Below are 27,413 nucleotides of genomic sequence, written 5' to 3' on the forward strand. Positions count from 1 at the left end.
ATCTGCATGACTTTGTGTGGGGTCTCAAGGTGATCACATTACTGTCCAATTTTAGGAATGCTCATTATTCTCCCTCCACCTCTGAATTGATTGTGAAAAACTGCCTCCAGTGGTGATTTTCCTAAATCCAAACTCCCTTTTCCTTGGGACATAATAGGTGGGTATTTGTCTTATTTAAAGACTTAAAGGCATCGTCCCTATTGTCCTAGTTGTTTTAGAAAGTGGTCAGGTGATTCTCACACTTTAAATCAGAACTGACTTTTCATAGTGACAATTGATGGCTAGCAGAGTTTGGGATCATGAGTAAACCTGAGACTGTTCATCCGTCCACCAGTCCTGGCACCTGTTGAGGTGTCGTGCTCCTGCTTTCTTTGGGCCAGCTAAGGCCCCCGTTGGCCATCTCATTGATACAGAAGGTCATGGGCCTCCCCACTGGGCCCTGCTCGGGGTTTGTGTCATTTCTGACTTGAATAAACTCTTGTTTAGGAAAACTTTCCCTTGAGCAGTTGTGAGTGTGTTTGACCTACTGGCTTATTTGCCAGTTTTATTTGAACAGAATATTCTTCTTTTGAAAATGACTTTATAATAGAGTTGAAGCTGCTTTCTCTTTCAGTTTAATATATACTGTAGTGCCTTTTTTTTTTTTTTAATTTTTTTTTTCAATGTTTATTTATTTTTGGGACAGAGAGAGACAGAGCATGAACGGGGGAGGGGCAGAGAGAGAGGGAGACACAGAATCGGAGACAGGCTCCAGGCTCTGAGCCATCAGCCCAGAGCCTGACGCGGGGCTCGAACTCACGGACCGCGAGATCGTGACCTGGCTGAAGTCGGACGCTTAACCGACTGCGCCACCCAGGCGCCCCTGTAGTGCCTTTTTCATCAGCATCACCTATGAGATAATCTGAATATTTTTAAAAGGCCAAGATATGGGCAAATTTGAATACATTAAAATTAAGAACTTCTCTTCATTGAAAGATATAAATAACATTAAAGCCATCCACAAACTGGGGAAAGACATGTATATATAACTAACAAAGGATTACTAGTCGGAATATGTAAATAATCCCCACACATCAGTACTAAAAAGGATAGTGGCCCAATTAAAAAATGGCAGAGACACAATCAAGCATTTCACAGAAGGAAAAACATAAGTGGCCCATGAATGTATGAAAGATGCTAAACCTTTTTAATCGTTAGAGTAAGAAAAAAGAGACCATTATACCTGCTAGGTTGGCAGAACCTAAGAGGTCTGATTCCCAGAGTTGGTGAGGATGTGGATTAATAGAAGTGTTTACACTGCTTTGCTTTGGAGAGCAGTCGGGCCCTCACTTGTAAACTGGCCACGAATACAACCTGCAAATAGCAGTTCCTCTGCGTTCTAGGTGCCCAGTCCAGGAGAGGGATTGGCAGGCTCTTTCTGTGAAGGGCAAGTTGGTAAGTATTCTAGGCGTTGTGGATCTTTAGGTTTCATTTGTTTGTTCAACTCTTTAAAAATCTGAAATGCATTCTTGGCTCAAGGAAGTAGGCAATAGTAACAGTAACCTAACAAAAACAGCCTACTGGCTAGATTTAACCCACAGGCTGTAGTTTGCTAACCTCCGATCCCCTGATCTAGAGCACGTACCCTCGAGAAACTTACGCAGGGTTCCATAACAGATGTGCCAGAATATTCAGAGCACATTTCTCACGATAGCAAAGACTGGCAACTGTGATCTAAAAACGGATATGTCAGTTGTAGAATATTATACAGCCATGAAAGTGAATGAAGCATAACTCCTGCACAGAGCAGACAAGGGCGAAAACTTACAGTGCTGATGGCAGAAGACTACATATGGTATGGTATCACTCTGTGCAATTAAAAACAGGCGAAAGTATATTGTTTAAGAAGAAGGGTACCTACCCGGGTGGCTCAGTCGGTTGAGTGTCTGACTTTGGCTCAGGTCACGATCTCACACTTAGTGAGTTTGAGCTCTGCACTGACAGCTTGGAACCTGGAGCCTGCAGCCTGCTTCAGATTCTGTCTCTCCCTTTCTCTCTACCCCTCCCCTGCTTGTGCTTGCTCTCTCTCTCTCCCTCAAAAAGAAATAAATATTTAAAAAAAAAAATTTTTTTTTTAACGTTTATTTATTTTTGAGACAGAGAGAGACAGAGCATGAACGGGGGGAGGGGCAGAGAGAGAGGGAGACACAGAATCGGAAACAGGCTCCAGGCTCCGAGCCATCAGCCCAGAGCCTGACGCGGGGCTCGAACTCCCGGACCGTGAGATCGTGACCTGGCTGAAGTCGGACGCTTAACCGACTGCGCCACCCAGGCGCCCCAATATTTTTTTTTTTTTAAAAAGAAGAATATATATGATGGCAAGAGGATTATAGCTAGAAAGTTGAGGCTGACATTTACTTCTGGAGAGAGTCAGAAGGATGGCTGAGGAAGGAGCACATGGGTAAGTGGTGACTGTTAAGTAGGCGGTGGATTCTGGAGATCTGTTTTGTTGTTGTTGTTGTTGTTGTTGTTGTTGTATTCTTGCCTTGCATGTGTATTGCACACAGTCTTCTTAAAAAACTTTTTTAAGTAGGCTCTATGCCCAACATAGGGCTCGAACTCACAACCCTGAGATTAAGAGTTGCATGCTCTACCCACTGAGCCAGCTAAGCACCCCCACATATAATCTTTTTTTTTTTATGTGTCAAATATCATCTAATACATTTATTTGAAAGGCAGGAAGGATACCAGCCAGGGAGGTCTTAGAACCCACCCACCACCCACTACCCTCCCTTCAGCAGTACTTTGTGTGCCAGAGCTGTGCCAAGTTGCTCACCTGGGAGAGAGGGAGGTGGATGTCTAAGCAGCTCTGGGGTGGTAACTGCCAGTGCAGCCCTGAAGAGCCAGAAAGAGAATGCCCAGGAGGAGGCCTTCCTTGTCCGGTAGCAGTAGTGAGGTCGCTGGCACTGAGCGCCCCGTTGAAAGGCCTGGCACTCGTGTCAGAGATCAGTTGCCCCCGAACATGAGGGTTTGTTTCTGAACTTCCAGCACTCTCTCATCGATATGTATGTCTAGTGCCAATTCCATAGTGTCCTGAATACTTTGTAGTAAGTTTTGAAACATGGAAGCGTGCATCTTCGAGCTCTGTTCTTTGTCGAAATTGTTTTGTCTATTCTGGCTCCCTTGAATTTCCATCTGATTTTTAGGTTCAGCTTATTCATTTCTTCTAAAAGAGCCAGCTAGGATTTTAATAGAGGTTGGGACGCATTTGATCAGTTTGAGTAGTGTCACTGTCTCAGCAGTGTGGAGACTTCCAGCCCATGAACATGGGATGCCTTCCCATTTATTCAGATCTTTGCTGTCTTTCAAAAGTGTTTTGTAATTTTCAGTATAGGTGTCTTGCCCTCCTTCAGTTGACATTTGTCCCTGAATATTTTATTCTTTTTGATGCTATTATGAATGGACTGTTTTCTTAACTTCATTTTTGGATTGTTCACTGCAGCGCATAGGAATATGAGGGGCACCTGGGTGGCGCAGTCGGTTAAGCATCTGTCTCTTGATTTCAGCTCAGGATGTCATCTCATGGTTTGTGAGTTTGAGTTACCCGTCAGGCTACATGCTGATAGTGCGAGCCTGCTTGGGATTCTCTCCCTCTTCCTCTCTGTCTCCCCCTCCCATGCACGCTCACTCGCTCTCTCTCTCTCTCAAAATAAACTTTAAAAATAAAAAAAATAAAATGGACTTTTATATATTGATGTTTTATTCTGCAGCTTTGCTAAGTAAGTTTATTAGTTTAACTCATTTTAGTTGATTCCCTAAGTGAGTTGTATATATAAGGTTATGTCCTCTGAAAACAGAAATAGTTTTTCTTCTTCCTTTCCAATCTGGATGCCTTTTCTTTCTTTCTTTTCCTTTTCTTTCCTTTTCTTTTCTCTGCTTTTCCTTTCTCTTCTCTTCTCTTCTCTTCTCTTCTCTTCTCTTCTCTTCTCTTCTCTTCTCTTCTCTTCTCTCTTTCCTTGTCTAACTGCTGAGAAGGGGCTTTTTAAACCAGGCTTGGGGCCTATCTAAGTAAGATGAGGAAAACAGCCCAATCCTTGTCAGGCCCCCTGACCGCTGTTGGCGGGAGGACGTGTCTTCTCTGTATGCAGACGGATGTGACATACGGTACTACAGTGACTCCTGGTAGTACTATGACAGTTAGGGGTAGTATCTGCTTTTCAGGTGAAGAGAAGAAGTGGGGCCCTGAGGATAAATGCTGTGCCCAAGGATCCACCGCAGCGAGGGACACCGGCCAGGCCAGCCTTACCACCCAGGCCACTCAGTGCCAGATGTCCTGCCTGTCCGGCTCCTCCCCAGAGCCCCTGACGCCAGGTCCCCCTCCGTGACCACCTGCCTGTGCTGGGTCTGCTGCTGCTCCTTCTTGTTCTCTTCTGTTGGAATTGAAACGCTGCCGCCAGTCCAATCCATGAAGCCCAGATCTCCCCAAAACCGAGGTGGTACCTTTCTCGTTTGAAGATCTGCAGCCCTTTGTAACTCCTGGGTGGCGTTTCTTCATGTCCGCTGTTTGTTGACCCTGGAGTGCCCACATCCCTGTGACTCCCTGAAAACTCGCTAAGGGCAGGGACGATCTCATCCCTGTGTCCCTGACGTGTGAGGAACAGAGCTGTCGTGGGTATGTTGTGTTTATGAAATAAAATGAGGTTAGTTTGGCCAGCCTTTGCAGAGTCGCTCCTGGAGAAGGGTGTTCCTACCACGTAGAAGGGCAGTGGGTGTGCCCCCCGGCATTCACAGGCTGGGAGCCCTGGAGTTTGTACAACCGTGTGGCCAGCAGCACTCTCCAGAAAACACTGCTGAGGCCAGAGTAAAGTGGGAAGCGTCAGCATTTGAGTGAAATGGGCTGTGGTTCTCTGAAATGGTATCTGTTTACTAGTTTAGTGAATATTGGAGGGAATCTGTAATGTGCAACCTTTTACAAGTGTTTGGCGTGATTACGGCCCTGTGAGATACACATCACCTCTGACCCGGCAGTTCCGTCGCCGTAAGCTTTCCTAAACGTGCGAAGATAGGTGCTCAAGAATGTTCACTGCAGATTGCTCACGATCGCAAAGCACCAGCACCAGCCTAACTGTCCATTAGTAGAAGTGGTTGTATAAACTATGGTGAAGCGTCCAGTGGACCGCTGTACGCAGCCCTTCAGGGTAGTGACGTAGATCTGTATATGCTGGTGGGGAAAAACGGTCAGAACGTGGCGCTGCTTTCGAAAGGAAGCTGTCGATCAACTTGCATGTGCAACACAGTTTGTGTGGAGGGAAAAAGAAAGGCAAGTTTTCTTTATGTGCATTTGCCGTTCCCGGATGTCTGTACGCCCTCCCAGAACCCCAGAAGGGAGTGTCTGCCTCTGGGTCGTCGAGGTCAGGGGGTCTGGTACTTGCTTTTCACACTTCACTCCCCCGTATTGGTCGCTTGCTGTCTTCTCTGAGGGCATGTACTGTTAACGGTATAAATGAAAATCTCACAGTGCTCCCTCGTACGTCTGGTTCAGGGGCGCCTGGGTGGCCCAGTCAGTCGAGCATCTGACCCTTGGTTTTGGCTCAGGCCATGATCTCACGGTTCATGAGTTCGAGCCCCGCATCGGGCTCTGTGCTGACAGCTCTCTCTCCCTCCCCACCCCTCCCCTGCTCGCTCACTCTCTCTCTCTCTCTCTCTCTCTCTCTTTCTCTCAAATAAACATTAAAACGTTTAAAAAAAGAATAAAGTGTCTGGTTCAGTGGGTTGTTGTGTATTCACAGAGCCGTGCACCCATCCCCACCGTCCGGTTCCTGAACACCTCCGTTACCCCAGCAGAAAACCCCGTGCCCATCAGTACGTGCTCCCCCTCCCTCAGCGCTGGCAGTCATGAATCTGTTTTCTGTCTCAGTGGATTTGCCTATTGTGGACATTACACGTTTAGACCATTGTCTTACGCTGCTTTTTCTTCCCTTATGAATACAAGGCACAGGAGGTCTCTGGCTCCTGCAGTGTAAGCCCTGCGGGGCATCTTTCCCTCCTTCCCAAAGGCTCATTTCTCCAGCTCACAACCTACATCAGGAATGGGGCGTGCATGGGACGAGATGCAGGGATGCTGGGTAGGATTGTCAGAGGCCCACAGTGGCCCACTGCAGACAGAGATGCCCACGCCAACACCCTGCGTTACAGGTGAGTCCCGACAGGCCTGCCGGCTGTGGGCTGGCCTCTGCCCTTCGGGACAGGGCTGCTGTGATGTTTTCTTTGATGTGCCTGGGATACGTTCTGCATATCTGTTCACTTCTCTTCGATGGCCTACAAAAACCAAAGATCCCAAACTGTATACTTGCTTATACAGACTATGACATGTTGTCGGTAAATGGACATCATTTATCAGTAGTTTGATCCAAAGTGAATTGTCTCTCAGGCTCGAAATAGGAAATTCACCTCTAAAGAATCAAGTATTTCTCATTACGGACTGTTTATTGAACACATAGCTTCCTAGGCACTATTGGCTAAGATACCAAAGTCACAAATTGTTTATAAGCCAAGAAGGAGTTTTCAAGGCTAGAATCTCCAAGACCATATCCAAAAGCTGAGGAGTTTTCTTTTCCTGGAAGAGTCGGTTGTCATAGAAACACAGCTTGGTACTAATGGCTCACACCTCACCTTTCCCTCCGTGATTAGCTCAGCAGATGTGTACCGGGTGCCTTCTGCCCATCAGACACTCTTCTAGGTACCTGGCGTTTTCCGTCAACAAACCCCGTGTGTCCGGGGAGCTCAGGCTCTGCCGCAGGAGAGACACTGTAAGCGATGAGCATGCGGTGTCGGAAGGTGGGAAGTGCCGTGGAGAAAGTACAGACAGGGCAAGAGGGGTCGGGCGAGTGGGGTTGGCGGAGCTGAGCCCCCTGGAGAAGGTGGGGAGGTGCGGTCCGCGGGAACGGGGGCGGGGGTCAACCTAGAGCATCTGCAGAAGCAAGGGCCTGAGGTGGGGAGTGGGAGAGGTCACCAGCCGTCGCAGGTGGCCGCGGATCGGCTCCTGGACAACCATTGTCTCTGACGGGCAGAGCGAGCCCCAGGCACCTCCCGCTTAGCGTCTTCATGAACAGGATTCTGATCAACAAATTCGTGAGCAAAGGGCTGCCGGCCTTTTGAGGTCATTTTAAAATCTTTGTTGTTGTTGTTTTCATAAATAGATGGATTTCACAGGAGGCTCCCATACTTTACCACAGTGATGTTCTATTTTATTAAAACTAGCCCGAGTGTGGCTAGAACACTAATTCATTTATCTGTCAGATGTTAGGCTGCTGGCATTGCATATGTCCCGGGTTGTGAAACGTTCATTCTTCCAGCCCCACATGAGGCAGAACAAGGCTCCGGGGAGTGGGCTCCCCACCCGCACCCTGCGGCCCGGCGTGAGGGCTCGTTCCAGCAAACCCGGGGTGCACTGGGGGCCCCCACACTGGCTCGTGGCGGCCTGGCACTAAGGAGAGAGGGGAAGGCGATGGGGGACAGACCCCGGGGCCTTGTAAGTAGAAGGAATTTGGTCCTTATTTTTGTAAGTAGCAGAAATAAATGGATTGAGCAAGAACATGGTGTCCTTTTGAGAGATCTGGTGAGGTTTTTTTGGGGTTTTTAAAAGGTTTATTTATTTTGAGAGGGAGAGAGCATGAGCTGGAAGAAAGAGAGAGAGAGAGAGAGAGAGAGAGAGAGAGAGAGAGAGAGAGAGAGAGAATATCCCAAGCAGGCTCTGCGCTGACTCAGGGCTTGATCCCATGAACTGTGAGATCATGACCTGAGCCAAAACTCCAGAGTCGGATGCTTAACTGACTGAGCCGCCAGGTGCCCCGACCTGGTGAGTCTTAAGGAAATTGCTCCACAGGTTGGCCGGACGTGCTGCCACGCGCTTCAGCTGGCCGGTCCACGCACGCAGGGGTCTTGGTGGCTCATATCCAGGAAATGCTTCTTTTGCCTATTGACGGGAACTTGCAGGTGGGAACCCACCACACTTGCCACCTTGTGCGCTAGGAGAGCGTGTCCAGACAGGCACTGGAGACCCGTTCAGTCCCCATGTCCCCTCTGCCAGCTCCGCCCCAGGCACGGAAGGCCTGCATATCCACAGGGGGTGCAACCCTGAAGCTCCGGCGTGTGCAGCGGGGGGCCGTGTTGGCGCAGGGCCGGTGAGGTGGGCCTGGCTGGTGGAAAGCAGGTGCCGGTCACGGTGCGCCCGGATCGGAGCACTGTGGGTGCCTCGTGGGGTCTGTGGGGTCTGCTCGGGGGGAAGAGCAGCATGAGGAGGCAGACAGTACCTGCTGCTGCTGGAGGGGCGGCGCTGTTCCCAGCACAGGCTCCACGGCGATGCAGGCCACGCCTGAGTCACGCCCCGGGGACTGTCCTCGGCAGTGAGGCTGACCGAGAAGTACTATTGGCTGGGGATGGCCGTTGCTTTGGCCAGGATGTCGGACTGACACCTACACGTTTAAGTTACAGCACAGCAAAGTGCTACCTGTATTTCAGAGAACCTTTAGAGACACAACTGATGCCTTCAGAAGCTTTTTGAACGGTCACGTTAACAGTAACGGTGGGTGGAGTGGGAAGGAGAGAGGCACGCTTGCTCAAGCTCGTTCCCGTCACACATTCGAGTTGGGAGGGTCCCTGTGAGGTCGGTGACCTGGAGAAGCCCCCTCGGCTCTCAGGCACTTCCCCGTTTCCAAAGCCACGTTTCTTGCTTCGTGCGCAGGACGACGTGACACGTTTTACTAAGTGCTGCTGCTTTTCCGCAGAATCTCTCCTTCCTGACATGGAGTCAAGTAAAAAGATGGAATCCCCCGGCACCCTGCAGACGAACCCGCCGCTGAAGCTGCACCCTGACCGCGGCGCCGGGACGTCCGTGTTCGTCCCCGAGCAAGGAGGTTACAAAGAAAGGTTTGTGAAGACCGTGGAGGACAAGTACAAGTGCGAGAAGTGCCGCCTGGTGCTGTGTAACCCGAAGCAGACGGAGTGCGGACACCGGTTCTGTGAGACCTGCATGGCGGCCCTGCTGAGGTGGGTCCTGCTGCCCGCGTCGGCCCTCGCCGCGTCTTGGGCTTCTCCGGTCTCTCCCCCGCCCCCTTCTTCACTTCCCTAAACAGTAAACTCTGTAAAGGTTAAAAGCTCTGAAGAAACCCAAATAAAATTCTCAGAGCCCGGCCCGTGATCATCCAGGGAAAGCCAAGAGGACGTCGTGCTTGGGTTTTCCAAGGCTTCTGTGACGCGCGGCCTGGACCACCCAGCCCCGTCCCCCAGAGTGCTGTCTCCTCTCCCCACGAGCACCTCTCGGCAGTCACTCCCGCACCTGCCACCTTCCTCATGGCACTCACCACGCTGGCCCTGGTGCCCTGATGCCCCCCCCGCCCCCCGCCTGCGTTCCCGAGTTTTGCTCCAGAAGCTCACGGCTCCGTACAGGAGACACGCCCATCAGCAAAGGCCGAAGGAGCCCTCAAAGTGCAGGTGCTCGGGGTGGGGGGCAGAGACTGAGGACGGGGCCAGCAGGACGGGAACCTAGCTAGGGACCCAGTGCGCCCACACTCACCCAGCAAGTGTAAGCAAAGCACGCATGAGCCCTTGGAAGCCCTCGTCAATGTTGGTGCCGTTTTAGAATCACTCGGGGAATCTGGGGAGGCGGGCTGGAGTTCTACAGCACAAATAACTTTGTCCGAGAAAGCATTTTGGTTCGTCCCCCGGTATTTTCTGGTCATCGTGCCGGGCACTGGGGGTTATGGCAGGATGCTCTCAGACTTGGTCTCCACTGCCAGGGCACAGGGGCCTGGGAAGTCTGCCCACTTCTCTCTTCCTGATTCACCACTGAGGGCAGGGCCCTTGAGAATCACACGGCAGGCAGCCTCCCTCCCTGTCCTCCTCCTCCTGGGCACTTCCGGCTGTGGTCTTAGCCACATACTGTGGACGGTGAACCCCGCTTCCCCTGCTTGTGGGGAAAACGGCTCTTGAGTCCAGCTTAGTGATGGCAGCGTAGACTCAGAGCACCTGATTTCTCTTAACGCGGACACCTGGACTGCAGCTCCGGGCCAGGGGGCAGGGCTGCTGGCCGTGGGGGGGGGCAGGGGCTCCTGGGGCAGAGCATCCAGAGGGCTGTTCCTCTTCTGGTGTCCCTCCTTTTTCTGCTCCTGGCTCTCGTCCTGCTCCATGTTTTTGCAGGTGTCAAGGGATCCTATCCGGATGCTACTCAGCTCTGGGTCTATGGATATAAAAAGATTCATATGATTAAAGCAGTTTAGCACAAGCTTCACATTAGTATAGTCTACATGAATGGCTTTTTACTTAAAAACACATTAAGTCTCCCATCAACACTCAGTTTTCCTGCCTGGCTTTCCAGGCTTGTGGAACCTCCCCACTCTGCCCACGGCCCCGGTACATACTTGTCAACCCCGCCCCCTCCTTCCCAAAGCCTCCGCTGACTCCCTGTCTCGGGCAGGGGCCGTGGACGTAAAGAGGGTCAGACTTAGTTTTATTTTTAATATCTAGGAGGTGGTTTCCAGGCACAAGATGCAGTTAGAATCAAGTCCAAAAATGGGCAGCGGGGGAGCAGTGGCTCGTGTCCTGCGTTTGGGGACAAGAATGATGTAGTGGATGAACGGTTTTCATACACAGGGTCAGTTTCAGATTCTCGCACTGTTAACTGCAGAATTGCATTGGCTTTTCAGTGTATCGTGAAGGAAAATAACATATGGAGAAAGTACTGGCCGTTTTCATAAAGCAAGACCGTTTGTAGGCCCTCCCAATAAGCTGTGGATGCTCACACGGAAGAGCTCCTCCACGGAGAGCTAGTTTTGGTTTCTGAAATAAAATTTCACTTTTAATTGAAAGGGGCTTTCCAAGTGGGACTGATCTAAGCTGTTCTGCTTAAAAACTTCCTTATGAAAAATCACCGTCAAAAAAATTTAGCCCCTTTCTTCTGTGGCTTGATACTTGAAGCCAGTAGAGCATGGCATCCCGGGGCTCTGGCCGCCGGTCTGAACTCCACACAGCATGCATGGCCGTAATGCTGCACGTGAGAACAGGACTTGCGCTCTGTCTAATGTCTTTGCTGTGTGTTCTCCCCTCAGCTCCTCCAGCCCAAAATGTACCGCGTGTCAAGAAGGCATCATCAAAGATAAGGTATCCTTGGGGGCTTAAGAAATTCTCGTGTCAACTGCTCACGTAGTACTGTGCGTATAGTTTGCATCCAGGGCTCCGGGCACGCTGACCGTATCTCGGGGTGTCAGGGCGGTGCTGCAGGAGCCAGGCAGGAACTGTGTCACGTGGGCACTGGACACACACAGCGGCTGCTCGGCCGGGTGACCTCGGCCAGGTGCTTCACCCTCTGAACCTGTCTCCTCACCTGTGATGGTAGTGGCACCACCTCCTGAGACTCCGGGAGGTATAAGTGAAACACAGAGATGCACCTCTCGGGCCTTTGCCCCAGACAGCTGGGGTTCGGCTCCTAGAGCGCAGGTCTCGGGGCTCCGCGGGACTTGCTGTCTGCCTGCCCCCTGCGCGTTATCTCCAAGTCCTTAGACGGATGCAGGATTTCAGCCCTGCCCTCCCCACGTGATTAGGTGTGCCAGCGAAAGCTCTCGACCTCAGTGCACGCTCTCAGAGGACTGAGCGGGGGCCTCCCACCAGCTTCCCTCCTGGGGCTCGGATCCCCACCACAGCGCCTCTGGTCATCTACGCATTGTCAGACCCTGCTAGGCACACTTTTGGTTTGAAACGACTCATTCTTAAAGTACTTAAAATATCAGTAAAAATGTGTGGTACTGATATTTTGATTGATGAACCCGCCAATTTTTTAAATGTCAGTCATTAAATTGCACAGTAAAATTCTTGCTCTGGGGTTTTCCTGCCCAGAGCACTTTACGTGCTGGGTTTGTCGTCAGGGCGGCCCAGGTGAGTGCAGTGACGTGGGGATCCAGAGCTAGGGCCCCCAGCAGAAGTCCCTGGACAGTTGAGAGACAGAACGGGCAAAACGTGCACGTACCTTGTGTTCCTCAGCGATTACTGGCTGCTCCAGATTGCAGTCAGCAAAAGGGAGGGGGCTGTTAGGAAAACACGTCCCTCAACCCTACCCCTTATCCTTGCAGGGTCACTAACTTGTGAACATGGATTGGACCTGGGTGATTGAGAGAAGAGGTTCAAACAGCAGACTTGTCTGTTTCATTGTTCAGAGTCACTAGCCCTAGTTTTCAGTGGCATTGATCTGGTTTTGTTGGAGCATCTTAAATGATGCCGACTGATGCCTTGGGTCCTCATGGGAGTGTGGGGTCCGGAGCCCGGGATCGGCCTCTGCGGTCACGGTGCGGCCTCAGGCTCCACATTCGTACCCTGGGACAGTGACAGTAAATAAGCTCAGCCCTAAGATTCTGTCCTTTCACTGTTTTGATGTTTCCAACCTATGTTTTTTATCTGTAATGTTGAACTCAAATGACTTAGGGAACTTAATGCCACAAAAAAGAAACTTATTTCTTACTGGCTAAAAATACCTGTTTGGTGACTTTAGTGTGTTTTTTAAAAAGTCATGTTTATAAAGGATTAGATTTGACTCCAAATTACTTTATTTTTAACTCAGAGCAGCTGTTGATTCTATTTCTTTGCCTGTGGAGTTGAGAAAGGCATGTTAAGATCCTTGTTTTGTTTACTGTTCTAGAACAGTAACATATAGAGGAGTTTCTTAGAAATGCCTGAAGACTAAGATGGTATAGACTCTGTTACTAGAAGGAGGGAGGATGCTTATTCTCTAAAGGAAAAGTAAAATTGAAGGAAGGTTGCATTTTCAAAGGGAAACATTTTCGGGGCACCTGGGTGGCTCAGTCAGTGAAACACCCAACTTCAGCTCAGGTCATGATCTCATGGTTCGTGAGTTCAGGCCCCACATGGGGCTCTGTGCTAACAGCTCAGAACCTGGAGCCTCTTCAGATTCTGTGTCTCCCTGTGCCTGTGCTCCTCCCCTGCTCATGCTATGGTTGTCTCTCTCTCCCTCCCTCCCTCCTTCTCTCTCTCTCTCTCAAAAATAAATATTAAAAAATTTTTAAAAGGGGGAAACATTTTCATTACTGGATTAACTTCCATCTTTGCAGTATTTATTTAAAAGAGTTTGTTTCACTGGCTGGCTAATGCTGCCCCCTTTTTGGTGAAAAATGAGTTATGAGCGACATAGCCTTAGGAGAAAGAACCAAAACAAATGTTTTCTAAACCATCTGCAGAGTGTGATCTTTTACAGTAGTTTTGCTGTTTCTTTTTTTTTTTTTAATTTTTTTAAATGTTTTATTTATTTTTAAGACAGAGAGACAGAGCGTGAGTGGGGAGGGGCAGAGAGAGAGGGAGACACAGAATCCGAAGCAGGCTCCAGGCTCCGAGCTGTCAGCACAGAGCCCGACGCGGGGCTTGAACTCATGAACCGTGAGATCATGACCTGAGCCGAAGTCGGACACTTAACCGACTGAGCCACCCAGGCGCCCCAATTTTGGTGTTTCTTTAGCAAGCGATCTGAAAAGGCCTGAGTCGTAGTGGGTCCTGCCACCCACACCTGTAGCTGTCCCCCACAGAGTTGACTCCTGGAAGTCTCCAGAGTCAAATGTGAACCCGGTCCTGGTGTGCCCCCAGGGCAGTTGAAGTTGAAGTTACATCAGAGTCCATTCAAAATGTTTGGATGCTCCAAAGTGATCTTTAATTATTCAGTGGAACTTGTTTTCTTTTGGCTTATCTAATAAAAGAAGGTAGTTGAGGTTGTATTATTTAAATTGTGTCTCTTAGTGGGGACAGCTCCTTCATTCTACTTTAGGAATTAGAAATTAAGATAGTCCTTAATGCTTCCTGAGGTCCACTTAAGAGATGCTCTGGTGGTTTTTTTAAAGTGGTCTTGCCTTGTCTGAAGTGGCAGCGTGTGGAGATGAAGAGACATTAATCCTCTAAGACAACCGTCATTCCATTTCAGGTGTTTAAGGATAATTGCTGCAAGAGAGAGATTCTGGCTCTTCAGATCTACTGCAGGAACGAGGGCGGGGGCTGCACGGAGCAGTTGACCCTGGGACACCTGCTGGTAAGTCCCCGGGGCGGTGGGGGTCAGGGTCGGGCCTACTGTGAGGAAGGCGCTTCCCAAGCGTGCAGGCTGGTGTGCACCGGAAAGACCACGTTTACGTTGATGTCCAAAACACAACCAGACATGAAGGCGGCCCAAGCCGCTTGGGTACCGAGTGTTATTTTTATGACGTTGGCAGAATTGCCAACTGGTTTTTAAACACCCCCAGCCTATTTAGAATGGAAAGAAATCTGAACTGATATTTTAATTTTGGAAGGCTCATTAAAACTTTCTCTCTCTCTCTTTTTTTTTTAAAATCATGAAACTCGACTTAACATCTTACGTCTTTTGATTAGCATCATATTTTATCCTGGAAGATATTTGAATTGGACTTTTTTAAAAAAATGTTTATTTATATTTGAGAGAGAGACAGCGTGTGCACACGCGCAAGTGTGGGGGAGAGGCAGAGAATGAGGGGGACAGAGGATCTGAAGCAGGTCCCATGCTGACAGCACAGAGCCTGACGTGGGGCTGGAACTCACAAACCGTGAGATCATGCCCTGAGCCAGAGTCAGACACTTAACTGACTGAGCCACCCAGGCGCCCCAGGATATTTGAATTGGAATAAAACAAAGTCCTTAGCAGATAACCATTCATTTGCCCAGGGAGGAGAGTCGGCTTGCTCCTTTGAAAAGCAGTATAGTTTGAGTAATCGCTAAATAGAATGTGTAATTCATCGTCTCCCAGTATGTTTGCCACCCTTCTCTGTGAAACCTAGTCTGGTGGCGGATAGAAACATTTCTGGAGGAGTCAGCTGCGTAGAGGCTGGAATCTGGTATTTCCGATCGAATTTCTATGCCAATTAAGAATTTCGAAGCGTTTGTTTTACAGGTGCATTTAAAGAATGATTGCCAGTTTGAAGAGCTGTCGTGTGTCCGCGCTGACTGCAAAGAGAAAGTGTTGAGAAGAGACCTGCGTGACCACGTGGAAAAGGCCTGCAAGTACCGGGAGGCCACGTGCAACCACTGCAAAAGTCAGGTCCCGATGATCACGCTGCAGGTGCCCGGCCCTCCTGTCTCCCCTGCCTGCTGCTCAGTCCAGGTGTAATTTGTCACAGAATAGCGTTCGAAACGACTGTTCTAAGAGGAACAGAGAGAGAAGACAGGAGTAAATAGCAGTTTTCATCTGACTTTAAGTCACAGTCAAGCTTTATTTGTTTTTGCCCATTTTGATTTGTGTAATTAACATTTCCCCATTGCTTTGATTGGCTATCCCTTGGGATGCCAAAAAAATGAAGACTGGTTATCAAAAAAGGTAGAAATTTTCTTTTGTCCCAGGAAATGTCCTCAAAATCTTCTGGGATTGCCTCATCTTTTAAGCAGCTCTGGGACATAGTCACCACTTCACTAGGGTAATTCATCCTGCGGTATTGAAGTGCAGCTGTCTGTCTTGGAGAGAGATGCAGATTTAACATTTTTCATACCTCGAGTATTTTGGCACAGGTCTGTATTGTGCGTGTGGCAGAAATCAGATCCCTTATCTGTAAATTAGAAAGAGATGTTGGGAGCAGAGGACAGACTTTGAAAACAGTCAGTGGTACAGTAACCCTCAAATGTTTGTCCATTTCTTGAACAAATATTCACTGCACGCCTGCTGCGTGCTGGGCACCGTTCTGGGAGCCGGGGGTTCGGTGGTAAGGTTCACCTTCCAGTGGGAAGAGGTGATTAACACGCAGACATACTGTGTGGTAGCAGCTTGTACTGTGAAGAACAACACACTAGCATCATGGGAAGAAGGCTGACGAGGGCTGGCGTCCCCGAGGCTGTCAGTGGCCGGTGCGGGGAGAGTGCCCTGGGCAGAGGGAACTGGCCTGGCAGGCGGGTTTCAGGAACCGCGAGAGGCCCGTATGGCTCCCAGGCCCGGGGCAGAGGCACAGTGCAGAGGAGAGGATGGGGGCAGGCAGCGGGCAGCCGTGAGCAAGGGGTTGATGTCAGAGTTCCCCGTTACGTGCAGCGCTCTGGCAGGTGTCCCAGGTAGACGTAGGGTGAGAGGAAAACATGCAGGCAAGGCACGGTATTGGCCTGCGCAGGAGGAAGGAGGGAGGAGCCGGTGCACAGGGGCGCGTTTGGAAGGTAGAGGCGGAGGGATTAGCTGGTGGCTTGACTGTGGAGAACGTGAAGGATGGCACCCAGCGTTTGTAACTAGAGCAGCTGGAGCAACTGAAGTGTCTACGGAGGGGGGCGCAGTAGAGCCAAACAGGCTTGGGAGGGGGGTCGGGGAGTTGGTCTGGGCTGCAGGTGCGGCTTGATGAGGTGGTCCTTGTAGCTTTGGCACTGGGGCCAGCGAGGAGGAGAGCCAGGGTCCGAGGACAGAGGCCTGGGGCACATGAACGCTTACAGGCTGCTGAGGGGGGAGGCGTCTAGCAAAGGAGTGGCCGGTGTGGAAGGGTCAGGAGACTGGTGCTCCAGAGGCAGAGGGAGCCGGAGAGTGTGGGGGCGGCAGGAAGGGCAGACGTTACTGAGAGGCGGGGGAGGGGAGAGGTTGCTGGGAGCACCCTGACTGATGGGACCAGCAGGCAGGAGAGGACCAGAGACGTGTGGCCGGGGTGTGGGGGCCACTGTTGGTTCCTGGTGGATATTGTGGAACATTTATTGACCAAAATTTAGGAAAGGTTTGTTTTTCTGTAGGAAATGAGATGTACCCTAATTCATAATCTTTATAATTTACCTTACTTTGTACAGCTTTCTGACACCTGCGACTTTCTTCTCTTGTGAAATCTTTTTCCTGTATGATTTTTGTAGACATTTCTAGTTATTAAGGACTTTTCAGAACTGTGGAAAATGGGAATAGTGTTCATTCTAATTGAATAATTCCTTCAGTAACTAGATTCAAGTGAACGAGACATATGCCTAATGAGCACTACTCCAGACTTACATGTGTTGCTAGGTTGCTACCAAAGTTATACTTTGCTTCTTGCAAAAATCAGTTATCTTTATTTGCAGAATAGAACCCAGGAATTAATTTTCATTTGAGAAAGAATTGTAGTGTCAGTTAAACACTATATAAGTAACTGACTCTGAATTACAGAGGAGGCTGTAAAGAGACTTTTTAAAAAATATATTTATTTTTTAATGTTTATCTATTTCTGAGAGAGAGAGAGAGAGAGAGAGAGAGTGAGCAGCGGAGGGGCAGAGACAGAGGGAGACACAGAATCCGAAGCAGGCTCCAGGCTCCGAGCTGTCAGCACAGAGCCCGACGCGGGGCTCGAACCCACGAACCGTGAGATCATGACCTGAGCTGAAGTCGGACGCTTAACCGACTGAGCCACCCAGGCGCCCCATGAGAACAGTTTTTAAACAGACACGAGAGGGTGGCTTGAGGCACATGTCAGTTTCCGTCAAGACCTGTAATAGAGATGAGGGGCGTGCCTGCTTGAGATCACTTTGGTGAACCTCTCCCCTGACACCAGCAGGGCAGTTACATGCCCGGGAGGGGACTTGCCCTGGACCTGCCCTGGGCCTCCTGTCCTGTCAGTGCTGGGATTTGACTCCCGGGTCTCATTTTGCGGCTACGAGCACGCTTTGTTTGGTCCTCTCCTGCCGCAAGTTTATTTTCAAAAACAGCAGCCTTCTGACTTCGGCATGTCTGCAGCCCCAGGTCGTCCTGACACTCCCACATTTCCTGTGTTTTATCAAGTATGTCACATACATCAAACACTGATGAAATACACACTGACAGAACCAAAACCCTGGGCCACTGCAGTTCATAGAATTTCTTTCCTACGGTAAACCATGGTATTGACATTATATCAGCTGTTTTCAAGTTTTTTTAATTAATTTATTTTTTGTAATGTTTGTTTATTTTTGAGAGAGAGAGAGAGAGAGAGAGCACTAGCATGAGTGGGGGAGGGGCAGACAGAGAGGGAGACACAGAATCCGAAGCAGGCTCCAGGCTCTGAGCTGTCAGCACAGAGCCCCACGTGAGGCCTGAACTCAGGAACTGTGAGATCATGACCTGAGCTGAGGTTGGATGCTTAACTGACTAAGCCACCCAGGCGCCCCAAGTTTTTTGTTTGTTTTTTGTTTTAATCCATCGATCAGCACAAGTTAAAGTGCCAGGAGAGAATCCCTTTCACATTTTGTCTAGGAATTGTTAAATATGGTCTCTTTATTTTATTTACTTCTACTTGTTTTTTATTTTTTCATTTTATTTATTTATTTGAGAGAGCGCAAGTGGGGAAGGGGCAGAAAGAGAGGGGGACAGAGGATCCGAAGCAGGCTCTGGGCTGACAGTAGTGAGCCCAGTGCAGGGCTCGAATTCATGAACTGTGAGATCGTGACCTGAGCTGAAGTCGGATGCGTAACTGACTGAGCCACCCAGGCGCCCCCGAATATGGTCTCTTGAAACAGTTTTGTTAATTTGTGGAAAGTCAGAATTCTAAAGATCTCATTTTGTGGGAAGGATGTATGTATTGTAATGGGGATATGTCCAGGTACAGCCACTGTGGAAAACCACTTGGCAGTGTTTTATTAGGTGGACCGTGCATGTACTCAGCTAATTAGCAGTCCCTCCCCCAGCTGTGTGAGAGAAGCTGTCACACGTACACACCAGGAGATAGGGCTACACTAACCGAGCAGAGAAATCTGGAAACGGCCCCAGGCGTCCGTCAGCTGGAGAAGGGACGCATCAGTTGTGTGGAGCCGGCAGACTGGGACGGAGCGGGGAAATCGTAGGACGGCGTTACCAGACAACAGTGCAGGTGGGCCTGGAGCTCGTGTGACACGGGTACGAGCCTGAGAGGCAGAATGCTGTGCTGGCTCTCAGAGGACCCATAGGGTAGAGTTCCGTTTTAATAAAATTCAAAAACAGTCGAAGCAAAACCATATTTTGTTTGGCCCACATATATGTGCAATGAAATTTTTTTTTAAGCAAAGGAAGCAGAAACACAAAATTCTGATTTGGGGTTCAGGCATTCCTCCCTGGAGGAAAGTGGGGAGAGTTGGAGAAGGGCACACAGGTCAATGGGAAGTCATTGGTTCCCTGCTTGTCCTGGGTGGGTGTCTATTGTGTAGTTATGCCTTATGCCTTGCACATGGGTTACGTGTAATTTCATAGACCAGACTAATTCATTAGTGTGGAGAGAATTCTTATGTATCACTAGGTTATCAGGTTTTTTACTGGGCGTATTATTTTCCTGGGGCCGGCATAAGAAAGTACCACAAAGTTGGTGGCTTAGAACAACAGAAGTTTATTCTCTCAGAGTTCTGGACGCCCGAAATCCAAAACCAGGCTGTTGTCAGGGCCCTGCTCCCTCCGACAGCCCCAGGAGGGACCCTTTCCCTACTCAGATACCTTCTTCTGGGTGTGGCCCCTCCACTCATAAGGGCTCCCAGGGTTGCATTCAGGGGCCCCATCGTAACTGATTATAGCCACAAAGACCCTATTTCCAAATAAGGTCATATTCTGAGGTTCTGGAGAGACATGAATTGGGGGGCTCACTATTCAACCCACTACATTGGGCAAAAACCATGAAAAGGCAATTCACAGGAAATAGAAATGATTAACAAATATGAAAAATACACTTAACCACACATTATTAAATAATTGCAGGGGCGCCTGGGGTGGCCCAGTCAATTAAGCATCAGACTCGTGATTTCAGCTTAGGTCATGATCTCACGGTTGTGAGATCGAGCCCTGAGTCAGGCTCAGCACTGGGTGTGGAGCCCACTGGAGATTCTCTCTCTCCCTCCCTCCTTCTGTCTCCTCCCCAACTTGTGTGCACACACGCGCATGCACACACACTCTCAAAAAAAAAATTTTTTTTTAATGTAAAAAAATTGCAAATTACACTCTTGGCTTTTTCCACCTGTCGGGTGGTCAGAGATTGAAAAGTTTGATAGAATTGACAAGGGTGTAGGAGTGTGTGTTCTATCAACAGGAATGGGTTTGTGCAGGGTTATTGGAGGGTGGTTTGGCAATGTCTGTCAAGATTCATTTAAAATGCCTGTACCCTCTGATACCCAAGCCTACTTCTGGAAGTCTGTTGTTCAGATACCCTTCCATGGATCTGCAGAGACACACATTTGAGGATACAGATGGGCCTGGCCCCAGCCTCCCCTCCCACTCTTCCCTCCCCACCCCCTGCCCCAGCTCCCCACCCAGCCTCCCCTTGCCGTAGTGCTGATTACCTGTGTGCTGGCCTGGGGGATGGAGGGGGATTGAGGGGTAGTTCAGGAAGGAGGCATGGCACCTGTGCATCGTTTGCCCTGTGACCCCCTCCAGGCTCCTGATTCAGGGCCGCTCCTCCCACTTAACACATGAGGCAGGGGGTGGAGCCATTTGTCCAGGGTTTCCCATTGAAAGACAAAGTCTAGGGGATTCCACGCACAGCCGGGAAATGGAAAGCCAGTGTCCCCCGTGTGGTACCTCTTATGGGAGGCCTGCTGGTCAGGCTCAGCCCAGCCAAGCGCTTTCTGTTGAGCTCTGAGCAGGTGTGGCTGCGCCCTCTGGGGGCTCTCCCAAGCCCAGGAGCAGAGCAGCCTCGAATCGTGGGTGCCTTCTCTGCACTGCAGACCGTCGCACAGTGCACTCACAGACCCCGGACTTAAAAACACTCTGAAGCAAGCTGAGTGCGGTGCCCAGCTCCACACTGTGCCTGCCTAGTCAGATTGAGGCTCTTGGCTAGTGCCCCCTGCCACCCTCCCCGTCATTCAGCTTCGCAGCAGCACAACTGTGGAGCCCTAATCTGGAAAACCGGATTAGGAGAATCAGAAGTGTCCCAGGGTAACAGAGGAAAACAGCAAGCACCCGGGCTCCCTTCTTGCTCAGTGATGCTGCCCCCAGGAGCCTGTCCCACATGTTGTGTCATGTGGCCTGCGGTCACGTGTGTTTTCTGCCTACATCAGTCTCTCTCTGGTGGCCTCTCGTCACATGTCTGGTGGTGCTCTCCAGGGCTCTTGGGTTCCATGCCCTAACTTTGCTACTGATCAGATGCCCAGCAGGTGCTTCGGGCATGGGTTCAGCGGTTGCCATCATCCAGGCTCTCCAAAGTTGAAATTTGTACCATCCAAAGAAGGGCTAAAGCGGGGCACCTGAGTGGTTCGTTCAGTAGGTTAAGTGTCCGACTCTTGGTTTCCTCTCAGGTCATGATCTCACAGTTCACCCCATATCGGGCTCTGTACTGACAGTGCAGAGCCTGCTTGGGATTCGCTTTCTCCCTCTCTTCTGCCCCTCTCCCACTCGTGCTCTCTCTCGTTCTCTGTCTCAAAATAAATAAACTTTAGGGGGGGAAAAAGGACTAAACCAGAATTTGTCCATATTTTCCATGCATTAAAGATAATCTAGGTAAGGTTTCAGGGCAGTAATTTAAAGACCCAGTGGCTCACACTGTTGGAAGTATTGGAGAAGCATCATTTCCAGATCCCAAACTGAGAGGCCAAAGGAAAACCATCCTGATCTGTGAGCAGAGGCTGGACACTGGGCTGCAGAGTGAGCAACGGCGAGGGCTGAGCCTGTCTGTGCTCTCGTGTCAGGGCTGTGTGGTCACAGAGAGGTGTTGCCCCGTGGAGGCAGCTTTGTGACTGTGCTCCCGAGATTGTCCTCACCTGTCAGAGTGGAGCAGATCTCCTGAGACACCTTACCTTTGGGCTCTTAAACTTTGAACGTGAGGACTCCTCCAAATGTGTTAGAATGACACCAAACAGGGACAGTGAGCGGAGGGTTCTCTGGGTCTTTGTGGTGACAGAGGTGGAGGTAGGATCTGAAGGGAGTTGGGCTGTATGTCTCAAAGCTGATGACACCTTTTTTTTTCTCTCCAGAAACACGAAGACACTGAGTGTCCCTGTGTGGTGGTGTCCTGCCCCCATAAGTGCAGTGTCCAGACCCTTCTGAGGAGTGAGGTAAGCGGCACGGAGAGGACCTGTTCAGCAGCTGGTGAAGTCTTCGGGACTAGTGTGCCGTAGAGTCCGTTCTTCCCAGTAGCTGAAGCCAAAGTTTTTACAGATCACGATGCTGATACGTGTAGTAGAAAAATGATAACCCGTTTGTTGGGGTGTAAGAAATTTCAGAAGCAAGCAAATAAAAGCTGCAAGTGGTTAAATTCAGAGCCAAATGTTAAGAATTGAGAAGCCGGAATTACTTTACAGTGCAAGCAAAGGTAATAACTTTTTAGGTTCCCAAAGAAGAAGCTATTTTTTAATCTGTAAAATAGGAATTACTGTAAGATTATCTCAAACTAAATGAGTTTACAGACACTCCAGAACCATTTGGCCACATATACTGCATGGGGTTGGTGCTAAGGAGCAAGGGGGCCCACATTTCAGGGGCCGGTGAGAAGGTACCTGCACAGCCTCTCCCGGTGCCCTCGGTACGCTTTCTTGAGGGTGGGTAGATTTTACATCTTACGTTATGTTAACTTAATTTGATCGGGATATATCCAGATGGAAAAATTCCAGGGATTCGCAAATGTTTTTGCATCCAGTACTGACCTGGAGCCCCTCTGGTTGCTGTTTTTGAAGCATCCGGGGCTCCCGTGGCTCAGTGTGCACCTGTGCCCCCTGGCCCCCACCCCCTTAGGCCCCTTAGGCCTAGGTGCTCCGATCAAAGGAGGCTGCTCACCTCAGCCTTTTTCAACAGCCTGGAATTTTACCACTGGGTATTGGGGAGGTGAGGGTCAGTGTCTCACGTCCCCACTGAGCAAGAGGACCTGTGTGGCCTGGAGGAGCCCCAGAACCAATCTCACCCACAGTGCATCCTCCCAAAAGGTGACTGTCCTAGGGAAGGGCAGGGCCTTGCCTGGTGACAGGGGTCCCTAGGCCTGGATGTGCCTCCAGGAGTAGCGCGGAAGTGCATACAGATTTCTAAAACTATGACGTCCCTCTGCTAAAGTGAACGGGTGAAGAGTCTGAACTATTGAAGTGGTGACCCGGGTTTTTACTCCTTCTGAAGTTTTTACTCAGGGCTATCTCTAGGGACAGAAGCTAACTCCATTTGCCTCTAAGTTATTTTTATTTTAAAAATCTTTCAACCTGCATTTATCTCGGGTTTCTGGTGAACGATGCTCTTGGTCTGTAGATTATTCTTGTCTATCCGACGCTCCCGTAAAGAACGATGGCGAAGGCTCTGGGAGCAATGGTAGCCAATTCAGGGAAAAGCACGACCTTGGATTTATGGCAGTGCCCTGAAATCAACATCAGACACATGCATCCCTGCTTTACCAGTAGGAGTGGTAGCTGGATGGGTTCATGATTGTAGTGGGGCACTGAAGGAGCATATTTAAAAAAAATTTTAAGCTGGCATTACCGTGCACAGTCTCATGCTCCATTTCTGTGCCAGGCCCCTGTCATCTGCCTCTTGGGTGCTTCCCTCCAGGCGCAGGCCAGAGCTTCCCGCCTGTGCTCAGAGGAACATCACGCGTGCTAGGCTGCAGGCCTGTAACCACCACGACTCTGCCCAGGCTCAGAGACCTTTGGCAGACGTTGGCCTGTAGGCTCCCCACTTGCCCTTCTCTGCAGCTGTCGCAACAGGGCAAAAGAGCACTTTCCTCTCTGTCCTAAATACTGACCTGAAGGAAAAGGATTCAAGGACTCTTCATCCTGCCGCACAGAGGAGAGCCATAGAAGGGCACGGCCATGCGCCTCTGGGAGTACGTGTGTGTGTGTGTGCCTGCACGTGGGGAGACACATTCCCCGGGGCCGGCTCTGCGGTGCGCTTAGACGCCGCCTTCCCTAACTCAGGGTCTAATTGTTTTCCATAAAGAAGATCTACCCCTAGAGTTTTCCTGATGAGAATTTCTTCAATAAAAGAAGTTGTCCTTAAATTGTATTAGCTTAATGAATAGCGCCATGTCTTTAAAATGTAGACATTTCAATTCCCTTTTCTCTTGAGGGGGCATCATAAGTGGTTTTTATTTGACGATTTGCCAACAGTTAAGCTGAACAAAGGGGTTTTTGTTACCCCGATGAGTTATCCTCTCCCAATCTCTCCTAATTTTCTTCTACCAATTAGACGTGACAATATTAAGATTCATGTTGTTAGAATGACCCTAGCGATCTGTGAGAAGCTACATGAATTTATGGCCACTCAGAGGGGAAAAAAGTCTTTTCAGAAGAAGAAAAACTCATCTCGTTATCTTGAGTATTGAGAGTAATGGTACATCGTGTAAGCTTGCTCTGAAAATACAGTTCTCTCTGTGTACCGTATATTAGGTGTGTGACCCAGTTACATCCTGAATGCTTTCTCTTTTTTTGTGTTTCATGCGATTTTTGTTTATAGTCTTTAAATGTTCATTTCAGTTCACGTTTTTTCCCTTTCTTTTTTAAATTCTGGCGCTACAGACGGCATGTCACATTTGGAACGATTTGTTCTAGAGAAACTGCAAGTTTGAGAAATGTTACAGTAACTGTATTTCTGTATTCTGGCGTATGTATGTGTATGCACGTGGCAGCAGTGTGCACTTACTGCGGGTGAGTCTAGGAGGCAGAGGACGTATGCTCGCCCGTGGCGGACGACCCCCCCTTGGTGACAGTGCAGACCAGATGCTCTCTGTGCCCTTACTGTGTTTGAACGTTTTCGTACGAGCGCCTGTGCCACAACTCACGCCTCTTTCCCGTTGCAGTTGAGTGCGCACTTGTCAGAGTGCGTCAATGCCCCCAGCACCTGTAGTTTTAAGCGCTATGGCTGCGTGTTTCAGGTCAGTATCCAACATCTATCCTTCCCCGTCACTGACGTTCTGCCCTGGGAGAAAGTTACCATGTTAGCGTCTTCTCGTGCAGGTTCTGCACTTGCAGTGTTTGCAGGGGCGGGGTCGCCCTGCTGCGTGGGTGACAGAGGCCGCACGCAGCAGCCGCGGGTGCTCGCTCCCCATGCCGGTGGCGTTCTGAGATTTCAGGGGGACGCCTGTGCTGAGAAGGAGGTCAGGACGTGAGGAGAACAGCCACCTCTAAAACCAGCTGGGAAGCGGGACACGTAGAACTGACCGTTGGGGCGGGGGTGGTTCTAGAGAGAGTGTCACAGAACCTGGTATAGGTGGATACGGCCCAGACACGGTTTGAGCAGTGTGCGCATCAGCACACAGTCGCGAGGACCGCTCCCATGTGTCCGTAGACGCGTGTCATATTATCTATGCCACACCTCCCAGCACAGCCACGTGGAGAGGGCGTCTCCGTCACTGCCACGCTGTGCTGCGAGAAACCTGTTTCTGGGGTTTTTGTTTTTGTCGTGTTTTGTTTTTAACACGTCTGAGATGGCTAGTGAATTTGAACTGAGTTTCATTTAAACGTATATCTTAATCTTAAAACTATCAGAGGGCAGTATATATTACAATTAAAGTATTTCATATTTAATTTTGTATGTTAGCAATAACAGTTATTACGAACTCAGTACAGAGATATTGGCGTCTCAGTATTTTCTTAGAAGATAAGAGTAAGAATGACCGTAGCTTCCCCTTTGTCTCAGTCTCTTAACGAGACAGGGCCCTCACCACTGTTATGTCGTATGTAGTACCATTCATTCTGTGTATGTATATATATATGTTTATATATAGCGATACTTATATCAACATATATATATGAATATTCTATGTACAGAGTATATGTTTTGGAGATCATTAAAATGCTTTCTGTGGCTTCTTAATTTTCCAGTATCAAAACAAATTATATTTTCATACCAATTATTTCCTTAAATACATGAAGTACTATTTCATGTGCTTACTATCACTGCTCTGAAATGGTCTCCATCTTATGTACTCTGTAGATTGTTTATGTTTTGTATGTAACTTTCCAAATATACTTAGAATAGCAAGGAACAGTACATTTCTAATACAGCGTATTTCACTACTAAGTTAATATTTTAGTAAATTATTTAGAATCCCGCTTTGGTTGCGTGCCCACTAGATTGCTGTAGCGGTAGCTAGCTGTAACCGCAGGTGTCTAAGCGTTTTCAGTGTGCATTTTTCACGAAGAAACTTAAAAAAACGAAAATGATAGGTCTAAGATTTAATTTCTTGATATTACAAGTATGACACACAGATGAGCAGGTGCTTGGTAAGAAGCTTGGGGAGCAAAGGGCATGAACTTGAGGTTGTTGTAGAATTAATTGCAGGGCACCTGCTCTTCCCCCCACCCCGAGCATGGCCCTTGGAAAGCTTTCTGTGGAGAAGGCTCCCTTTTTCCTGTTTAGAGCTGGTTTTAGGTCGTGCGTTAGTCTTGCTGCACTCTGTGAGGGGGGGGAACGTCGGCTTGATGCGCTGCATCTTTGTTCTCGCAGGGGACAAACCAGCAGATTAAGGCCCATGAGGCCAGCTCCGCGGTGCAGCACGTCAACTTACTGAAAGAGTGGAGTAATTCTCTGGAGAAAAAGGTACGCCACACTGTTTCTAGCTTTTGCTGGCTTTTAATAATCTCTTCAAATCATTTAAAGAAGAAAATATTTTTTATAGTTATTAATGGTTTTGGATAAAAGAAACCGTATCAGGAGAATGTAAAAAAAAAAAAAGTACATTTCACATGACCCGGAGCTTATAAATGATGAAGGCGTTTGGGTTGGTTTGTTCTTTGTTAATTGCCGAGCAAGCATGCGGTGCCTTTTTGTTTGTTTGTGTTTAATCACATTGTGGTTACCTTAGCATTGACCTAGAACAGGGATTATCAAACTTCCAAACCTTCCTTTCTCTCGCCATCAACCTCATCTTTTTATAAATAAAGTTTGATTGGAACACAGCCATGCTCATTCATTTGCCTGTGGTCCGTGCTGCGTATCCACTGTAATGGCAGAGTTTAGCATCTGAGACAGAAACTGTACAGACCTCACAGCCCAAAATATTTACTCTCTGGTTTTTTTAGTGAAAAAGTTTGTCAACCCCCAGTCTGGAAGGTGACCAGCGCTAAATGCTTCAGCTTTCTCTGTCTTTCCTAGGAGACAGCTAGGAAAAGCCATTTTCCTAATCCTAGTGTAGGAGCTATCACTTTATGGAAGTTTGGAGCAGGGAGCCCTTGTCCAGCGGGGCGTCTTTTCCAGAGGCCTCAGTTGTGGGGCTGGGAACTCCTCACACCTTCCCCTTGTGATACGTCTCCCCAGGGGAGTTTACTCCGTGGCATTCAGCTGGGCCAGGCCCTCTTTTCATGAGGAAAAGGTGAAAACTTCCAAGAATCAGTAGAGAAGAAGTTGTTATAGGAGCTCTCATTGTGGCTTCTCTACAACAATAAAAACTTATGTCAGTATTCCAGAAGCATTTACTGAGAATTTGTAGTAGGAGGACACTAAGGTGAATTAGAGCAGCCTGTTTATTTTCTGAAGATCTGTAGAGATTTGAATACCTTGCTTCCTGTGTTAAATTTAACCAATTTTTTTAAGTTTATTGATTTTGAGAGAGACAGAGACA

At 49.0% G+C, this 27,413-nt stretch overlaps 1 protein-coding gene across 3 annotated transcripts in view; it reads left to right on the top strand.

The window, feature by feature from the left end:
• Positions 1 to 27,413, top strand: part of TRAF3 (TNF receptor associated factor 3) — a 118,637-nt gene that overhangs the window by 75,320 nt on the left and 15,904 nt on the right. For all 3 annotated transcript variants that reach the window (XM_030320045.1, XM_030320042.1, XM_030320043.1), the window contains 7 exons: positions 8,766 to 9,027; positions 11,085 to 11,136; positions 13,952 to 14,056; positions 14,927 to 15,094; positions 21,853 to 21,933; positions 24,651 to 24,725; positions 26,300 to 26,392. In XM_030320045.1, the coding sequence (XP_030175905.1) occupies positions 8,783 to 9,027; positions 11,085 to 11,136; positions 13,952 to 14,056; positions 14,927 to 15,094; positions 21,853 to 21,933; positions 24,651 to 24,725; positions 26,300 to 26,392 (819 nt within the window). In that variant the 5' untranslated portion in view covers positions 8,766 to 8,782. The remainder of the gene's footprint in view (positions 1 to 8,765; positions 9,028 to 11,084; positions 11,137 to 13,951; positions 14,057 to 14,926; positions 15,095 to 21,852; positions 21,934 to 24,650; positions 24,726 to 26,299; positions 26,393 to 27,413) is intronic.

This window comes from Lynx canadensis, chromosome B3 (genome assembly GCF_007474595.2).
Source record: "Lynx canadensis isolate LIC74 chromosome B3, mLynCan4.pri.v2, whole genome shotgun sequence".
Classification (NCBI taxonomy): Eukaryota; Metazoa; Chordata; class Mammalia; order Carnivora; family Felidae; genus Lynx; species Lynx canadensis.